Raw genomic sequence first — 20,863 nt, 5'->3', positions numbered from 1 at the left:
TAGCTTGGCATGAGCAGACAGGCTTAGCTCAGAGGTAGTGTGTTAAGCATTTGTGAATATACACAGTAATACAGTGAAAACACTACAGATGGACACAACACAGATTTTATAAAAGTAATTATTCTTTATATAGACTTAACACAAGACCACAAAAGACAAAAATCCACAATACTGTACCTAAAATTGTTTAAGATAGTAAAAGTTGCTTACTTCAAGTTGGTGATAAATGCAACAAAGTTCTCAACAAAGTACCTGGATGCATCACGCAAAATGAAAAAAAGGCTCGCAAAAGGGGAGATGCTTCGGTTCCGTGATCCGGGGGAGATGATGCATCGCGCCTCAATGCTTGCACAGAGTAGGGGATGCGTTATGATCCTTACTGTTGCGGGGATGATGCGTAGGTTCTCGGCTTGCGGTCCGGTTGCGATGCGCAAGATGGCGCCGCGATGCGACAAACCTGGTGCGATGCGAGAAGATGGGGCCCTTGATGCGACGATGATGCGTAGACGCCCTGGCAGCCTTGCGACAACTCTGTACTTTGGAGCCGTGACAAGCCCTGCGGCATGCTTTTCCATTGATGCGACGGGGACTCTCTCGATGGCGTCACGCTTCTCCAGTGATGCAACAGCAGGCAGCTTTGACAAAGACACGCTTCCTGGGAGATGCTGGGCCGCACGCTTCTCCGGCGATGCGATGATCCCAGATGCAGCGGCATCACGCTTCTTCTCGTTGCAAGGCGCTTCCAGCTCCCAGCGACACGCAGGCTTCTGCAGTTAGAATTCCCAGCAAGGAAATTCAGAGGGGAGCTGGAGATTAAGTCTTTTGTCCCTGAGACTTCAGCAGGAGGCAAACACATATTCAAGCCCTTGGAGGATATTCTGTAGGATGATTAAAGTCCTTAAAAAGTTCCTTCTCCTTTTCCTTGGCAATAAAGAAACCACTGCAGGCCAACCCAGCAAACAGCACACTGGCAGAGGGGCTGTCCAAACTCCTGCAGCTTCCTTGGTTCTTCTACTTGGCAAAAGATGTCTTGTTCCCAGAAGTGAACTAATGTTCTTGGGTCTGAGTCCCAATATTTATACCTTAAAATCATTTGTTCTCTGAAGGCAGAGAGGCCTCTGCCTAGTCCAAATCAGTTCCTGAGCACTCTGTTTACATGACTCCTTCTTTCCTTTCACAGTGCAGGGCAGAAACATCAGACGCCCCACAAGAGGTGGAGCAAGCATTGTGGAGGGAAAGCACAGCCCTGGAGCACTTTGTTGACATGATTCCTTCTCTTCTTTCACAGCTTTCACAGTGCAGGGCAGAGACATCAGCCACACCCCAGGGGGTGGAGCCAGCATTGTAGAGGGAAGGCCCAGCCCTATTTAATTAGGTCCCAGGTGCAACCTCCTCCCTCCCATCTAGATGCACATCTCCCGATTCACCACTGGGCTGACTCATTCTGTCTCCTGAAATCCCCCAGCCCCGTCACTCAAACTCCCGACAAGCAATACGCAACCTAGCAGAGGCAGGCTTTGGATAGTTAGACTAGAAAATTCCTACTTTCTAAAAGTGGTATTTTCAAGCACAGAATCTTAAAACTAACTTTACTAAAAGATGTATTTTATCATTCTGAGTTCAGGCATACTAAATTTGAATTTCTACCATGTTCCCTGAGTCAGTTAGGATTATAAAATGTAATAATCTAACTGCCCATTCTGGCCTATGGAGAACAGGTAGCCTTGCGATAGTGAAAACCAAAAATGGCTGTAATTCACTATTAGGACATGCAACACACACCAGGGCACGCCCTACCTTATACTTACAATGCACCCTGCCCTTGGGCCTGCCTTAGGGGTGTCTGATATGAAAAAAAGGGAAGGTTTAGGGACTGGAAAGTGGGTGCACTGGCCAAGTTGACATGGCAGTCACAGACTGCACACATGCCTTGCAATGGCAAGTCTTAGACACACTTTACAGAAGCTTCTGTGGGTGGCACAACCAGTGCTGCAAGCCCACCAGCAGAATTTGATTTACAAGCCCTGGGCACACATGGTGCACTGTACTAGAGTCTAACAAGTGAATCAAATAACCCAATCATGGAATCACTAATTGGTACATCAATTTAACGTAGGGAGCACTTGCACTGTGGCACTGAATAGCAGTGGCACAGTGCCCAAAGCATATAACCAGCAAAAACATATCACAAACAGAGGAGGCAATCTGACAAAATGGAAGGGAGACTCACGCCAATGGTGCCAGGTCTAACAATAGAGGACAGAGTCCAAACGACTGGGAGGTAACCAGGTGGCAAGGGAAAACAATACCAGCCCTGGTTGAAGATTCTTGCTGAAGTGCAGTGTGAAGAAAACAGCAGCTGTGAAGCCCAGGCGACATTGCAGAAGAGCAGGAGCAGTTCAAGAGCTGTCCCACACTAGTCAACAAGTGCAAGAAGGTCAGGGGCCGGCAGGACCACCAACTAGCCTTGGCAAACACAAACAAGATGAAAAGATGCAGACCAGCAAGGTCTGAGGGACTAGCCCAACCTGGGTAAACCAGGACGGGCCCTCAGCACGTTGGAGAGCCAGAAACAATTGATGAAGCCCCCTTGCGGACCCTATGGAAGCAGGCACAGGAAGTCGCAAGGAAGCCCCAGTAGAACACAGAAGAAGAGGTCCCACGATGCAAGATATGCAGGCAGGACGGCATGCTTGGAGTTGTGCAGTGCTTGGGGCTCGAAGATCTTCCTTGAAGAAAGCCAACAAGCTTTGGTGACAACAACCAGAAGCGATGCATAGGGAGGCAGCTACCGCTAGTTGGAGAGGGATTACAGTCTCCCAACTTGCAGGGAAGACTGGTCAGGCCTCTGAGAACCAACTCATCACCACCTGTGTTGCATGGCCAGAAGATTGTCAGTGGGACACAAGGATCAGCAGCCCGGTCTTCATCGCTAAAGGGCCTGTGGATGCAGGAAAGTGACTCCTTCACTTCAAGGGATATTCCTTCTAGCTTGGACACAGGCTGAGTCCTTGGTGACTCGGAGGATGCACAGCCACGGAGTTACAGATCTCGAGGAAGTGCAGGGACAAAGATGCAGCAGAAATCTTCCTACTGGGAGCAGTCTTCTCTTAGGGCCTAGCTTAAGAACAGTAGAGCTCCAGTGTCCACCAGCAGGAGCTTTAGAAGACAGCAGTTGGTTCCAGAGGTTCTCCCTTAGGGGAGCCCTTAAGCAACCCCAGAAAGGGAAAGAACCTCTTCTGTGGCAACCCACCTATCAGAGGGGGTCTTGGTAGCTACTCAGATGTCCTAGCCAGTCAGATACTCCCAGGGGTCCGGATTCAACATGTCAAAATCAAGGAGCCACCTAGAGGAGCTCTGGGGCACCTCCCAGGGGAGGGGTTGGTCAGGGCGGGTGGTCACTCCCTTGTCCTGTGTGTAGTTTTGCACCAGAGCGGGAGCCAAGGGCTCCTGTGCTGGGGGAAACTGGTTTATGCAAGGAGGGTACCAAATGTGCCCTTCAATGTGGTCTGGTGGTGTTCAGAAGCACTCCCACCCTACCTAACTCCAAAGAGAGGTGGTCACACCTCTGTGTCGCAGGAAATCCTTTGTTCAGCTTCCCCTGCACAAGTTAGGCTCATCAGCAAGGAGGCAGAAAAATGTCTGAAGACGGCAGCAACGCTCTAAGGAGCACCCCCAGTACATGGTATCATGCCACTAACATCAGAATCTTTGTGGTGGTATGATTCCAACATGTTTGATACCAAACATGCCCACGTTTGGGCAGCCATTATGTAGTTAGACCTCTTGACTTTGAGAGGGTCCACTACATACCTTATAATGGCTGTCCCACACTTACAAAGCCTAGGAAATGGAGTCCGGGGTTTGTAGGGGTACCTATGCTCATGCAGGGGTACCAACACACTTAGAACCATGCACTCGTCCCTGGGGCTGAAGGTTCTATCTTAGGGGTGACTTATAGGTTTTAAGTGCATGACTGGGATAGAAGAACAACCTTATATCTAAAGGGAAGTGTGCCTGCACCTTGTCCTGCAGAGTGCAATGGCAGCTCTGCAGACACAGTTTGGTATACCAATACCCTGGATACCTCAGTACCATATACTAGGGACTTATAATGGTACCACAGTATACCAAATTGGGGAGTGTACAAAGTACTTACCAGCAAATTTAGGAGCAAGAGCACAGCCACTGGGGTCCTGATTAGCAGGATCCCAGTGAACAACGAGTCAAAACAGACTGATACCAGGTAAAAAGTGGGGGTATCTATGTCAGAAAGATCATACTTTCCTGCAAGTAACACACCAGTTGTGCCCATGCAGGCAATGTGGATAAGTGTACAGCGTGACACACTACATATGAAAAATTATTTTTCTCAAAACATTTCACTAAGGCAGTAATTTGACAATTCCTATTGATGGCAGCCTCCTAGAAATCAGGTTGGGCCTTGGGCGTGGGCGAGCTGGGCCCAGGTCCAGGCGCCTAGGTGCCGGGGGCTCACAATGAACTGACCTAACTGACTAATTGAATTAATTTTTTTATTATGGGCTGCCAGCGGTATTTATGTTCTCAATAAATCTTCCTGCTCTCTTCGTTTGTCTCCCTGTCACTCATGTATCACCCACCTCCCCCAGGGCCTCTCACCTCCATTTAAGCACCTGAATAGGTTGTTCAGGTGTAGGGAAGGAGAGGGAAATTTGTGTTAACAGACTGGTCATTGTTATGGTAATTACCCGGGAACTGACTGACCTGTGAACCCAAAACGCCCTCCTATAAGACTATCTGCTATAGCTAGGGGGAACACAAGGTCAGGAGGAGTGACGTTGGCATGGCACTGATCTTTCAGAACTCTCAACATTGCCGTTTCTCAACCAGCATCGCTCCTCAACATCTACTGATAGTCTGATGAAGGTGATGGTTATAAGTAGAATAGCAGCAATGAATATGTTGTATTCGCATATTACTTGTTTTGTATCTTCCACTTTGAGTGCCATGTTCCATGTAGATTCTGTAGCATGTTAGTGTTCTATGCTTTGGAGATTCTGGTGCCAGTTACCTACTAGCTTGTGTGGGAACACCAACTATTCTCTGTTGCCCAATAAAAGAATATAATGATTGATCTACTAATCATTTGTACCAGTGAACTTCCCCTACAACAGATGGCGACGATTGGCTAGTGGGTTAAAGGAGCACAGAGTGAGGAGGAAACTTCGTTGGTGGAAAAGAATTGAAACGCATGAAGAAAGAAAAGGAAAGCAAGAACAGAAGTATTATTCGTGGAATTACTGTTTGTGGAAGAATCTAAAAGTACAAAGAGAAGGAGCGGTGCGCTTGAACCACATTTTAAAAAAGAGTTGTGGGAAACAACAGATACCGCAGCTACAATTACAATGAAGAGTTGTGGAAAATACTAAATATCGGCAGGGAATTTATCGGCAGTGAATTCGACAACCAACCGTGAGTTTGTTGTATTTCTAGTTCAAAAGACATTTGCGGGAGGCTGGCGGTGTAAAAAAAAAAGGAAAAAGAGGAAATATTTGGAATATCATACCGTATTCTTTTGAATGGTAAATGGTTGCAGCACGCGTAGGAGCTCGAGCTGGGTCAAGTGCCGTCGGAGTGAGCTGTGACGTGGAAGTTCAAAACAGCGTGAGTACGCAACGCGCAACGTAACGTGCGTGATGATGCAGTAACGTAGCAGCCATTTTGAAAAAGGAAAGAGTTACCTAGCAATGCGGAAACGAAAATCACGAGCGGACTTCGTTAACATCAAGGATTACACAAGCAACAGAAGAGGACTTTGCTGAATTCGAGGACTAATCTGAAGTATTTGAGGAGAAGAGACAAAACGATACAAGGGTAACGCGTGACTATTTTGAAATAAACTGTGTATTCGTGGTCAAGGAGAATACAGTTGAAGCAGCAGTTGAAGATTGGACATGACAAGTAGAGGAAAACAAGAAATATTTATATAATATTGCTTGCAAGAGAATGTTAAATAATATATTAGATTGCAGGGATACAGTTACTTGGCATATTTAGAGAGTTTAGTGAAAGTCATATTGAACTGTGTTGTAGCATTGTAACAGCTATGGAGAATCAGAACATCATAATCCCTCCTTTATTTTTACAGCAGAGTGGGGATCCACCCATTGAATGGGATGAATGGATCGAAATTTTTGAAAATTACATAGAGTCATTGGATGGGAAAGACTTTAGTGCTGTAAGAAAAAAGGCATTACTTTTAAGTACATTGGGAAAAGAGGGACAACATACATTTACATTTTTACCAGCAGGCACTAATGCGGATGGGAGAGTGATTAGTAATGTTTACCAGGAAGCAAAGGCAAGGCTTAAGAAACAGTATTCAAAAGAGGTGAATATTGTTATCGCAAGACATAAGTTCTACACGCAGCCACAGAGGCAGGATGAGAACATTGATCAGTTTGTTACACGCTTACGTGAGTTATCATTAAAATGTTATTTTGGAGAGATAAGGGATGAGATGATAAGGGATCAACTAATAGTCCAGTGTAGGAATAAAAAGATGCAGGAGAAATTGTTGGCAGCAAAGAACCCCTCGCTACCGAATGCAATTGATATAGCAAAGGTAGTGGAGGAGTCCAGTGCATGCATGAGAGAAATGGAACAGAAAGAAGGAGCAAAGGAAAATGTGTCTTGTGTGGAAATGGATGAAGAGGTAGCTGCAGTAAATGTTAAGAAGTCTAGTGGAAAAGGGGAGAGTAGTGTCAGGAAATGCAGTGGAGATGGTCGATCTAGTAACTTTGAGCAGTACAGGAATATGGGGAAAATATGCACAAGATGTGGTAGTACCTATCACACGGCAGACTACAAGAAATGTTTCGCCTTGGATAAAGAGTAGAGGAAGTGTGGGAAGAAAGGACACTTTTATAAAATGTGTGGGAAAGGGAATAGATTGAACGTGGCTGTAGTACAGGAAGAGGTGGTGCGTACCAGCTTGGGTAGTAAAGTTGAAGGTGCAAACAAAATCCTGTGTGTGAGTGATGAGGAGTTGGAAATGGAACCTGGTCGGAGGATGAGACCTAAGGCATTATTCACTATTGAGGGGAAGGTTACAGAACTCATGGTAGATCTAGGTTCATTTTGGACTATTATTCCAGAGAGTTTCTTTAGAGAAAATTGGCCAGAGGTAGTGTTAAGACCAAATGACATAAACCCATGTGGATACCAGGGTGAACGGATAGATATAGTGGGTTACATGTTAACAGACATTGTTTTTAAGAATAGATCTGTGAAGGGGAAAGTGTATGTAGCACAATCAGGACCACCAATGTTGGGATGGGGTCATCAGTATGACCTGCATATTATATTAGATCCGAGGGCTAAAGACCAAATTATGATGGTGAATGATATTTCAACTGAATCCATTATAGAGAGTGTACCTTGTTTGTTTAAAGAAGAAATTGGGGAACTGAAGGGGTATGTCCACAAAATTGTGCTCAAACCAGATGCTGTACCTATGCAGCATAGAGTTAGGAAGGTACCTATTATAGCTAGGGGTGAGGTGAAGAAAATGTTGTGTGAGATGTTAGAACAAGGGGTTATTGAACAAATTGAGACGTCAAGTTAGATTTCACCAGTGGTCATCACAACCAAATTGGACGGCAAGTACAGATTCTGTGTCACTGTTGACTTGCGCACTTTGAACCAGAATATAATTGTAGACAGTTTTCCCTTACCTAATATTAATGAATTAATTCTATTGCTAAAGGGGGGAAGATTCTTCACCAAATTGGATTTACGCAGTGCGTATCATTAAATTAAGTTGCATGATGAATCAAAGTCATTGACAGCGTTTATTACCTGAGAGGTAGTCTTTCAATTTACTCGGCTGCCTTTTGGGCTGGCGTCCGCTGCTGGAGTGTTTCAGCGTATGATGGGCTCAGTTTTGGGGGGGATAAGAAACGTTGTTTATTTTCAGGACAACGTTTTATTATTTGGTGGTACGATGGATGAGCACAATGTGATACTTAACGAGGTTCTGAACAAAATGGAGAGTGCATGCTTGACAGTAAAGATAGAGAAATGCAAATTTGCAGTCGTAGAGGTTGAGTATTTGGTATATGCGTCTGCAGAAGGCGTAAAACCCAAACGAGACTTAGTAGAATCAATAAGGAAGGCACCCACACCTGTTGACAAAGACCAGTTAAGATCGTTTTTGGGTCTTATAGAATATTATGCAAAATTTGTACGAAACTTTGCAGATAAAACAGAGAAAATTTGAGAATTGCTTAGGAAAGGATGCAAGTTTGTGTGGGGTGTGAAACAGGAAAAGATGTTTGGAAACATAAAGAATGAGGTATGTGAGGCTAAAATTCTTACTCCGTTTGACACGAATCTGGAGTCGGTCTTGACAGTTGATGCTAGTGCTGTGGGGTTGGGTGCAGTTCTATCACAAATACATCCAACAGGCACTAAAACAGTAGCGTTTGCTTCTAGATCTTTGACTGGGTCAGAGAGAAACTATTCCATCATTGAAAGGGAAGCGTTGGCAGCTGCATGGGGCTGTGAGTATTTTAGGATGTATCTATGGGGATTCACTTCACTTTAATTAGTCTTTATTCGATATATTTCAATCATAAAAGACATTTTACAAAGAAAAAAATGTGTTGTTTTTAGTCCCACCCCCTCCCCCCAACCCCACAGAGATACAGGATCCAAAATGATTTATTGCAATAAAAAAGGAAGATTAAAAGTCTCCCTATCTCATCCTATTTACATTTTTACATAATCTTAAAATATCTGTTAAAAAAACAAATTTTTTTAAAAAGAGTTATAAAAGCTAAATTCATTAGTACCAAAATACAAAAATAACAATTGCTTATACAGTGTACGTAGTTAATCACTTATTAATACAGAGTGCCAATTCAACTAGCAGCAAACAATAACAGCAGACAATAGCAATCCTACAGTTACTCCAGACTCATTTTGCGTGCCCGAATTATCCACATCCAGTGGAGAAATTTTGCCATGGCTATAACAACGGGCTGCGAGGTATCAGTTCTTAAAATCCTAACAGCCTCGTTTGCTGTTCTTAAACCTAACTGGATGCAAATTGGTTTTAGCCATGAACGTCTAGGCATTCTATATTCAGGACAGGCAAACAGCACATGTCCAGTGTTTTCATTGTGATCCGGACAAAAGGGGCACCTTGAGGTTTGTACCTTATTCCATTTCGCTGTTAGGGCATTTAAAGGTAGTGTCCCCACCCTCATCTGATGGTACCTCTTCTGGTCCCCTGGGACCGTAATCCAGTCCCAATAGGATTCTAGGGCCGGTGTATGCTTAAGCTCTAGGTAATCGTAAGTAAAGGAACGATCAATATGATTCCTAAAACACTTAATCTCTAGCATGCTCCAATAAAGTTCTCGGAGTGTCTTTTTGGGTGGAAATACATTATTTAGGGGATCATCCCACAATTGAGATAAACCCCGTGCCCTGTATAAGAGTTTAACCTCTCTCATCCAGACTATCTTACAACCAGTATCCAGGGTTCTCACCTCTAAGAAGCCTTGGGCATACTGGGAGAGTTCTGGGGTTACCCATAACCTTCTCCAATAGGCCACTGTTCTATATCTGGCCATGTCCATAAAATTATAAAATCCCAAGTCATAATTTAAAGGTATCAATGGGGTTGACATAGGTAAACCAGTAATGTTGCGGAGAAATTTATTCTGTGCTACCGTCAACTTAGTAAGGTTACTGGGCCCCAGAGTTCAGCACCATAAAGAACTGCTGCTCCAACCTTAGCGTTGTAGATTTTTAGGACAGGTCTAATTGGTTTGGTATGAGATGAAAAAAGCTCCTTAGTGAGAGCTCCTGTCAATTGAGCATGTTTTGTAGCTAGCTCATTAGTGTGTTGTTTCCAGTCTAGATTGTAGGACAAATTAATTCCGAGGTACTTGAAGACCTGGGTCTGTTCAAGCTGGACCCCGTCCATAGTAACTCTACCTCTAATGTGTCTCCGTTTGTGCATAACCATAAATTTTGCTTTACTTGTATTAATAACAAGACCATGGTCTGTGCAGAACGATTCGAAAACCCCGATGGCCCTCTGGAGTCCCTGCTGGGTCTTTGATATCAGCAGGGTATCATCCGCAAACATCAACAGGGGGATCAGTCTTCCTGCCAACTTTGGGGCATCTGTGGGCTGATGTTCGAAGTACCTGATCACCCTGTTGATGTATAGCGAGAAAAGCGTTGGGGCAAGTACGCATCCTTGGCGTACTCCCCTCGCAATGGGGAATTTCTCAGTGGACCTACCCTGCTGATTCCACCGTACTTGTGCAAAGTTATTTTCATGCATTCTGATCAATAAGGACAGAATTTCTTTTGGGATACCCTGGTCTTGTAGGATATTCCACAACTTGTGACGGGGAACTAAATCAAAAGCTGATTTTAAATCAACAAACGCCGCAAAAAGCATCCTCCCCCCTAGTAAAACTACGCGCCAATATAATAAAACAAATCTAAAAACTTGGTCGATGGTACTAGTATGGCTGCGAAAGCCAGCCTGCAGGGGTGACAATATATCCTGGTCGTCTATCCACCCATGTATTCGCTGTAATAATAATCTTGCCAATACTTTCTGTATACATGCGATCAGGCTAATAGGCCTATAATTACCTGGATCCGAGCATGCCCCCTTTTTATAGATGGGGATGATCTCGGCTCCTTTCCAGGTCTCAGGGATAGGCGAGCCCTTTGCAATAGCGTTGGCTAACAGCTGAATATAGGTGGCCCATAGGTCCTTGTCATGCATAAACAAGTCTGCAGGGACAAAGTCTAGGCCCGGAGCTCTTGCTTTAGGTATATTGTTCAGAGTTTTTAGGACATCATCTTTGGAGAAGAGTAAGTGGCTCGTTGAAGTATCTACTAGGGCCACACACTCCTCTTCACCTCCATCCTTAACAGCAAACTGAGTAGCATAATGGGATACCCATGCTTCTGGTGACACATGATTCATGGGTTCTCCTCTTATGGCCCCCCTTCCCCATTTTACAATGTTCCAAAAGGGCGTCATAGATCTTTCCCTACTAGCTACGAGGAGATCCCTCCAGTAGCCTTCCTCCCAATCCCTTTTTGCACTAATTTGCACTTTTTTATACATAACTCGGGCATCCCTTATCTTGTTTTTATCTTTAGTTTTTACAGCGTCTGACAGGGCCCTATAGGCAGCCCTGCAGGGTTTATCATACCACTGATCCTCTTTCCTTGTTGGCCTACGCTGCTTCTTCTTAACTGTTTTAACAAAAAACGGTTTTAATTTATTAAAAAATTCATCATGGATCCTACTGATTTCAGATATCGGAGTATCCTTAACGGTTATACCCCGAACTTCTCTGATGGCCTGGGTTGTTAAATCCCTCATAGCTATTATGCTTTCCTCGTTGGCTGCACAAGTTGACCATCTAATGTGTCTGTGATCATTTGAGAGATTTATTTGGACATTTTCCCTCTGTTCATCTATTGTCACCAGATCAAACAATTTAAAAGTTAAAATTAGTGGGTCATGGTCACTTTCCGCCCTTGACTCGATCCACATGTCAACAACATTAGCCCAATTCTCTTTATTAGTCAAAATGTAATCAATACGACTATGTGTAGTTCCATTAGAGAAGGTGGGGGCACTCTGTTTGTCTGACCCTGTTCTTCCATTAGTGGCCCGCAACCCAAACTCGACACATAAGACTTTTAACTGTAAAGCAGCCTCAGACCATTTTTTAATGGGTATCAAGGAGAGCTGAGGGATTTCCCAGATGTAGTCCTCTTCAGTCGTGAGGTCTACATCCTGGTTGTCTAGCGGTTCAAAACAACAATTAAAATCGCCACCAATGATAATGTCAGCATTTAAACAATATTGTTTCAATAGGGAATCCAACTGGTCAACCGCCTCAGTAGGTTTACCACCTGGTAGTCCCCTTGAATAGATGTTAAAAATGAAAAGATCCTTACTGGATGGTCGCTGTAGCTTAACCAACAATATATCGGGACTATTAGTGCCTATTTGAAGAACTGAATGATCCTTGTTCTGTTTAACCCATGTCACCAGGCCACCTTTAGCCCTTCCCCTTAAACTCGGAGTGGCTGGAATGAAAAAATGTAAATATCCTTGGATTGGATCTGGGTCTAACTGCCAAGTCTCCTGGAGAAGGATTATATCCTTTGAGTCCAGGAAAGTTAGCAAGTCCTGTGATGGCATCTTATTTTTCAACCCTGCAACGTTCCAGGACACTAGGGTATGTTGGGCAACGACATTATCATTGGTAGTTTTAATACTGCTAGGTAGGCCCTCCCTCTGTTGCTGGGTGAGGTCATATTCACTTATGTTGTTCCCAATTACAACCAATTCAAGGGATAAATTTTCATTTAACTAATTTTTCTCATTTTTATCAACATGATCAAAACGTCCATTGAGATGGTAAACATTATTCATAGCACCAAGATCACCCTGTATATTGGTTGCATTGGTCAAAACATCAACTAATCCAGTTTTAGGCTGGGTTTCCATTTCCCTACCAGCTTGATCACCAGTAAGAGTTGAAAAATCTTCAGAGCTTCTGCCCAGTCAATCACAATCATTAAGCCCTGATAAGGCTTCGTATCTGTTGCCTAAGACCATACCCCATTCATTAGGAGGAGCCCATGGACCTCTGTTGTTTCTCACAGTATTCCACAAGGGTCCCGGAGTCCTCTGGAAAGTTACATTCTGTTGCTCCCCGTAGAAAATTTTTAAAGTGAGGGGGACAACAGATCCTGCTCTTCTTTGAGGAGGGTGGATATAGTTTAGGAGATTGGGCAAAACACCTGGATGACAAAAAGTCACTATAACACAGTCTCCCTTGAACCTTTTCGGTCGATTTCCAATCCAAGCAACCCTTTTCACGGACTTAATTTCAGATGCAAGCTGATGTTTACCTACCGGTGCCATTTGCATGTTGCTTGTTAACCAATGCAGTGCCTTGCTAGACAAGGATGCTGGCGTTTCGATTTGTGCATCCGTTGGCGGGGGAACATTAGCCAGCACCAGTACCACTGGGGAAGCTTCTTCAATGAATTGGAGGGGGTCTGTTTCCTGGCAATTTATTGGCGCAATGCCTGTTGACTTTAGTGCACCAACAGTATTTGAGGGCCAATTAGTAGGGTGAGTTTCATTTCGGGCTGGGCTTACAGGGAGCGTTGAACTGCTCTCTTTTTCGATGGAGCTCCTCGCCTTAGACTCAGTTGATTTCCCCATTTGTGTCACCAAGGTATTAACCATATCAACCCCTTCCAGAACCTTGGATTGAAGACCACTCATCCTTTTTACCTCCGCATTCAATTTGTCGATCTTGGCGACTAAGGGCTTAATGATGGTTTTGATTTTAGAGTCAATGATGTCTGCTATCTTCTGGAGCAAATCATCCTCATTATAGCTTTTGTCATGGTAGCTTTTATCAAGAGCATTATTATCACCATCATCAGTAGTTTTTGCCTTGTTTTTTCCTGTCGGAGTAGCTTTTTTCCTCCTGTTTCCTGAGCGTAACCCCGTCCGCTTTTGCTGGGTTTTTCTATGTTTTCTCATAGGTCGAGTTTCCTGCTCAGGAGATGACAGTTCGTCAGAGTTGTGAGCCAAGATCTCATGCTCGAGGTCGGTGTTGATTTCTAGATCTAGTGGCACTGTATTTGCTACATTGTCCAGCATAAGACTGTTCTGGTCATCTAGATTCGGATTTGGATGGACCGTGATGTCTATTAGGTCAATAGAGTCATCAGGTGCTAAAGAAACTGTCTGTTGGGGGTTTTGGGTCGGGCTTAATAGCTGTAGGTTGGGGGACTGACTCAGTCCCAATGATTGTCTTCTTTCGTTGTTAATTTTAGCAACAACTTGGAGCATATAGTTTTCTTTAGGCTTGGTATTAGGAGGTGGCTGTTTTCTTGACATTTTTTTTGACATGTAAAGGGCTACGTTGTTGATTTTCCCAGTATAAAGGAGGGTAGCACACGTACACACCTACTTAGCAGTCCTGCTAAGGCAACTAGGATTTGAAGAATGCAAAGTGCTATATAGTTTTTAACAGTAGTCACTTATCACTTTTGCTAAATCGCGGGTATTAGTGGATTTGAATTGAATGCAAACAGTAAGCCACTCTATCTGACAGTGCATAGAGGGATGAGTAAGATGAAAAAATATTTTCTTACTTGCTTGCGTTGAAGATGTAAGGGGGGTGGTGGCCCAGTCCAGTCCCGGCCAGTCTAGGACTGTCTAAGACTGTCCCGCCCTTGTCCCGGGCTTCTCCCGGGCACTTCCCGCGCGTGACTCGTGAGGCGAGTGGGGGGCGTCTCCCTTTCAGCGCCGCCTGGCGCTCCTTTCGCGTCACGAGCGCGTCGCCCCTGGTGCTGCTGGGGTTTGTAGTGCGCTTGCACTCAGCGCGTCCTGCCGGTACTGCCGTTCACCTCACGGCTACACTGCCCAATGGCTCCACCGGTCCGCCTCACTGGTATGCCTCCTGGATTCTGAAAATGCTGCTCCGCGAGGCTCCCGGCGGCGTCTCTCTTTCAGCGCCGCCTGGCGCTCCGTTCGCGTCACGAGCGCGTCGCCCCTGGTGCTGCTGGGGGTTGTAGTGCGCTTGCACTCAGCGCGTCCTGCCGGTACTGCCGTTCACCTCACGGCTACACCTCCCGATGGCTCCACCGGTCCGCCTCACTGGTATGGCTCCTGGATTCTGAAAATGCTGCTCCGCGAGGCTCCCGGCGGCGTCTCCCTTTCAGCGCCGCCTGGCACTCCTTTCGCGTCACGAGCGCGTCGCCCCTGGTGCTGCTGGGGGTTGTAGTGCGCTTGCACTCAGCGCGTCCTGCCGGTACTGCCGTTCACCTCACGGCTACACTGCCCGATGGCTCCACCAGTCCGCCTCACTGGTATGCCTCCTGGATTCTGAAAATGCTGCTCCGCGAGGCTCCCGGCGGCGTCTCCCTTTCATCGCCGCCTGGCGCTCCTTTCGCGTCACGAGCGCGTCGCCCCTGGTGCTGCTGGGGGTTGTAGTGCGCTTGCACTCAGCGCGTCCTGCCGGTACTGCCGTTCACCTCACGGCTACACTGCCCGATGGCTCCACCGGTCCGCCTCACTGGTATGCCTCCTGGATTCTGAAAATGCTGCTCCGCGAGGCTCCCGGCGGCGTCTCCCTTTCAGCGCCGCCTGGCGCTCCTTTCGCATCACGAGCGCATCGCCCCTGGTGCTGCTGGGGGTTGTAGTGCGCTTGCACTCAGCGCGTCCTGCCGGTACTGCCGTTCACCTCACGGCTACACTGCCCGATGGCTCCACCGGTCCGCATCACTGGTATGCCTCCTGGATTCTGAAAATGCTGCTCCGCGAGGCTCCCGGCGGCGTCTCCCTTTCAGCGCCACCTGGCGCTCCTTTCTCGTCACGAGCGCGTCGCCCCTGGTGCTGCTGGGGGTTGTAGTGCGCTTGCACTCAGCGCGTCCTGCCGGTACTGCCGTTCACCTCACGGCTACACTGCCCGATGGCTCCAACGGTCCGCCTCACTGGTATGCCTCCTGGATTCTGAAAATGCTGCTCCGCGAGGCTCCCAGCGGCGTCTCCCTTTCAGCGCCGCTTGGCGCTCCTTTCGCTTTACGAGCGCGTCGCCCCTGGTGCTGCTGGGGGTTGCAGTGCGCTTGCACTCAGCGCGTCCTGCCGGTACTGCCGTTCACCTCACGGCTACACTGCCCGATGGCTCCACCGATCCGCCTCACTGGTATGCCTCCTGGATTCTGAAAATGCTGCTATGGGGATTCAATTTCAGACTACAGATTGATCATAGGCCATTGCTCAGAATTTTGTTGCCGGGTGGTGCAGGAAAGGGTTCAGCGAGGTTGACAAGATTAGCGGCTAGGATGCAAGAGTTTTTGTATAAAATAGAATACATTCCTGGGTGGAAAAATTGTCAGGCAGATGGATTGTCTATACTTCCCTTGTAATGGGATGTAGTGGATAAAAAAGGAGTGGATCGTTTATGTGTGAAGGTTCAGTGGCAGCAATAGATGAATTGGTAGAAATGTGCAGTGGAGCTGTTGGTAAGTCACAATGGAATGAGAGTATGGCTAAGGATGAGGTGATGCGTAGTGTGAAAGACCTTATTGTTAAGGAGGCAAGACGTGAAAGTACTCTTGCATCTGCTGTTAGACCGTATTTAAAAGTTTTAAATGAATTGTCAATCTATGAGTTTGAGGAGAGCATTGTGATGAAAGATGACAAGTTCATTCCACCGCAGGATTTAAGGTTTGTGTTGTTTAAGTTAGTACATGAAGGCCATCTAGGCCAATCCCTTACAAAAAAAAGGTTGAGGGAAATTTTTTTGGTGGCCTGCAATGGATCAGCAAGTTTCAGAATGGGTAGAAAGGTGTGTGGAATGTTTAGAGTCTGAGAAGAGATTCAAGGTGTGTAGCCAGACTTCACATGGGAAAATTGAAGATCCAGAGTTACCGTGGCATACAGTGTGTATGGATTTTATTGGTCCGTTTAGTACTTTTACGTTGGATTTAAAGTTTGCATTGGTGATGATTGATGTCACTTCAAAATGGTTAATTGTGAAGCTTTGTAAGGAGATAACTACTAAATCAACTATTAATATAATGTCAGAAATATTCAGAGAAGAGGGATTTCCAGTTAAGCTGATAACTGATGGTACACAATTGACATCAGATGAAATGGTGAGGTATTTAAATTCGTGTGGGATTGTTCACTGTAGGAGACCTTTATACAACCCACAAGGAAATGGAATTGTGGAAAGGGCGAACGGAATGGTGAAAGGTGCTATTCAAATGCCTGTGTCTACTCGGGGTTGTGTCAGGGACATGGTGAATGAATTAGTGTGGGCTTATCGTACCACTGAAAACAATACTTCAGGGAAAATACCATTTAATGTGATGAGTGGACGTTCGGCAGGCACGAAATTGATTCCTGCGTGGATGAAAGAGTGTATTGGTATGGCTGATGCGGATGGTGTGAAATTTAAGGATGAGAAGGATTTCAGTGGGAGAAGCCGTATTTCAGTGAATGATTGGGTGAAAGTGAAACCAGGTCGAATTTCGAGTGGCTTAACAAAATTTAGAGATCCATTTCCATTTAGAGTGAAAACGGTTCATAACAGATTTGTAACATTGTATAATGGAGAACATTGGAATTTAAGGAGAGTGGCATTGTACAAGAAACATAATACTGATAAAAAGGATGAAAATGAAATGGGGAAAAAAGGAAGTGTTGTTCTGAACCAAAAGGAAAATATTAATGGAAATGACATGGTATCTTTAGAAAACAGATCAAAGCGTTTTGGTGTGAGGGTTCAGAGACACAGACATATTCCTAATTATTTACAAGATTATTTCTGTGAAGGGGTTTGAAATTTATAGTGTGTTGTACTTTGGTATCCAGTGAACATATTATTCATTTCTTAATGTCAATAAGATTATTGGTAAACTGTTTTTTTCTGTGAATCTTCTTTTGTTGCTCTCTTAATTCATTTTCCTTGTTCAGCTCTTTCTTTTAGTAAATTTTATTATCGACTGAAGGGAAGAGGATATGTTGTATTCGCATATTACTTGTTTTGTGTCTTCCACTTTAAGTGCCATGTTCCATGTAGATTCTGTACCATGTTAGTGTTCTATGCTTTGGATATTCTGGTGTCAGTTACCTACTAGCTTGTGTGGGAACACCAACTATTCTCTGTTGCTCAATAAAAGAATATAATGATTGATCTACTAATCATTTGTACCAGTGAACTTCCCCTACAACAGAATATTTAACTCATGCATTAAAGAATGATTAATAGTTATGTAGCACAGTTGCCCTCGGGAGGGTGTCCTGGCATTATGCAGACATAACAGCACAGCAGGTTTTCTCATTCTCACACAAAGTATATCACAAAAGCAGCACTTTTATGTTGTGCATTGTAAACGCTAGTATATACAGGGCTTAGATAAGGCACATGTGTAACAACGAGGTGGGGGATTAGAAGGGGGTACCACATTTGGTTTCACCCAGGGCTATTTTTGAGCAAAGGCCAGCCCTGCTGGAAATATATTCCAAAGAGAAAGACGTGATAGTGAAAACAGCAAACTGTACAGTCCATATGCTGCACCCTTATCATACAGTGGAGGTTACACCTGAGATAAGAAAGAACAAGGTTAACCTTCAGGTGATGCGGGTGTCCTTCAGGAAGCAGGGATAGGTGAGCAGTGTTCAAATTTCCAATGAATCATACATTTAAGTTGGATATACTATAACTGTAAGAGCTAGACTATTAATGGAAGACCACATAATTGCATCTGAGATCAGCATAGTTGTATTTGATGTTGCTCTTGTCACCTCAGTAGGATGTCGCCTCTAGGTCCCGACCTGATCTCTTTTGCCCTGCTGTTCTACTCCAATACTCATTTGGCTACTTGAACTTATGATGCCTAGAGGTTCGATCTAGGTATCCTGGCAGATCATATGCTATCAAAGCCCTGCTACTTTATGTATTGATCTCATAATTCCCATTAGAGGGAACATATTTCATGGGGTAACATTTTCTACTGTTTTAATTCATGTGTCGGACTGATGAAGCATGGACTTCCAAAAGGAATTTAGGAAGAGTTGGGACTCCATTAGGAGGTTCTTTTTAATTCGGATGGATCGCGCAACTGCCATTAATGGCCCCACTGGAACTGCGAGATCTGAAGTAAAATAGCAGATTAAATACATTTCAATCAGGGACTCCAGCTGATGAAAGCAACCGAAATCTGGACGTGAAACTCTGTGGGAGAAAGATAAATTACTGGGGAAAACCTCATTTTTAAGTGAAACCTCTGGGCTCTAGTATTCATCATTAACTCTGCCCGCAGAGATACCACTACTCCAGGTATTAGTAACATGGAGGTGGGAGGATGTGGGAGTAAAGTTGGGACCCTCATAGTTGAAATCCCTTGATGGGTAAACGAATGGTTCAACAAAAATCGTCTATAGAATGTTGAAATGTATCAGTCACAGCTAGCTTTTATAGAAAGAGATGTTTATCTATACATACATCATTGCTAATATTTAGAAAATACATTCACTTACTGGATGATTAGCAGACAATCTGCCACTCACAGTTCCTGTCTGATTCCATGAAGACGACACGTATCCCTTCAAATGGTAAAAATGTGACATTTATGTAACAAATACATGAGCAAAATTCATACAAAAATAATTTGATAACAAAGAAGACAATATGCTATTTAATAATTTGGTGTAAATGTCCTATTTCTTAATATATATGTATCCCTGTGCCCGCGTATCTGGCCTAATAGAAACTAACTACATGCAGGGCAGTGATGACACCTAGAAAGACTGTAGATGTCTATATTGATCGAATTTTTATTTCTATCTAATCCCCTTTTACTATTGTAGACATGTTTTTCTGAAAGCGATAACCCACGAAAGGTGTTCCACGATGGTGGTTAACCAAACTCACAAACCACTGCTGTGATGGACCTCAGTTCCAGTGAGTCACTCGCAGGACTGCCATCCATCCACCATTACAAGTCTAAGGGACTCAAGGTACCTCATTTACAAAGTGTTTTAATGATCGAAAACCATCAGATTCCGTAAATCTAAATGTTTGCAACCGCTGAAACACTTTTCGAAATGTACAAAGCAAAATTAACGATTTGGATAAGGCTTTAAGAATTGTTAAATGGGTTTAGGAAACTATAAAGAATCGATATTTGTAAGGGGTGTGTTTAGGGCGTCCCCTTCCAAATGCCAATTTTTTTTATGGTATGCATTAATGCTTTGGTCCTGAAATTCAATCACAAAACACTAATATTTTATTACCAACTCAAAGGAGGTGGTAACCCATTCCCAGAAAGGAAGGGGCCCCTATAAGCCCCCTTTCCCGTTGTAAATGTTGGCAAAAAAAGACGTTTTTAGGAGTAGACAGTGTTCTATGGGGCCACTGCCTGCTTCTAAAAAAAGTTTGTGTAATTTTCATTTATTTATTTTAGGCATTCCATTTTCTTTTACAGAAAATGGGCTGCATTTAAATACAAAACAATTCCTCATATAGGCACTTATAAACATGGTGGTCTGCTGACCCCAGCAGGATACCATCCATGTGATGGTGGGCAATCCTAGTGGATCGCAATTTGCAACCCAACCCATGAATATTCATGATATAGGTCAAATTGCAACCCACTACGATTCTGCATTTTGTGAACAAACTTATCAGTACATAGGTCAGTTTACAACAACAACGAGCATTGGCACAGCCAATAGGTCTCGCCTATGCAACTGCTATTGGCTTTGCCAATATGTTTTAGCAATGTTATACAACTGAGTGCTGCTGCTCAGCATGGCTAAAAGTTAGTGGGGTAAAAGAGAGTTGTGTGGAGTGCACTGTCGTAAAGTGAAGTACAGTGCTATGGAGTGGAATAAAATAGAGTTGAGTCGCATGTAGACGAGTGAAGTGGAGCATCATGGAGTAGCGTCCAGTGTCATGGAGGGAGTAGGGTGTCATAGAGTGGAAAGGCATATAGTTGAGTGGCGTAGAGTGGAGTACTGTGTCAGATTTTAATAGAGTGTCGTAGAGAAGAGTTGCGTAGCACAAGAGTGACCAAAGAGTGCAGGAGGAGAAGAGAGCCTCTGAGGGGAGGAAGGGTGGGTCACATGTGAATCTATGAAAGACACCAATACTGGAGAACCACAGTTTACAGGTAAGTAACTATTGTTCTTCTCCAGTATTAGGGGTGTCTTTCATAGACTCACATGCTTGAATAAGAATAGAAAGCAGTACGCCATAATACTAGAGTCATAAAAGGCAAAAAG

General features: G+C 44.5%; 1 protein-coding gene across 1 annotated transcript in view; it reads right to left on the bottom strand.

Moving 5' to 3' along the window:
- Positions 1-20,863, bottom strand: part of POLN (DNA polymerase nu) — a 2,377,116-nt gene that overhangs the window by 852,691 nt on the left and 1,503,562 nt on the right. Inside the window, exon 18 of the mRNA XM_086964459.1 lies at positions 19,118-19,183. Within this exon, the coding sequence (XP_086820585.1) occupies positions 19,118-19,183 (66 nt within the window). The remainder of the gene's footprint in view (positions 1-19,117; positions 19,184-20,863) is intronic.

Source organism: Lissotriton vulgaris, chromosome 3_2 (assembly GCF_964263255.1).
Source record: "Lissotriton vulgaris chromosome 3_2, aLisVul1.2, whole genome shotgun sequence".
In the NCBI taxonomy this organism is placed as follows: Eukaryota; Metazoa; Chordata; class Amphibia; order Caudata; family Salamandridae; genus Lissotriton; species Lissotriton vulgaris.
Note: the sequence above shows the minus strand (reverse complement) of the source record. Positions and strands in the feature narration are given on the sequence as shown.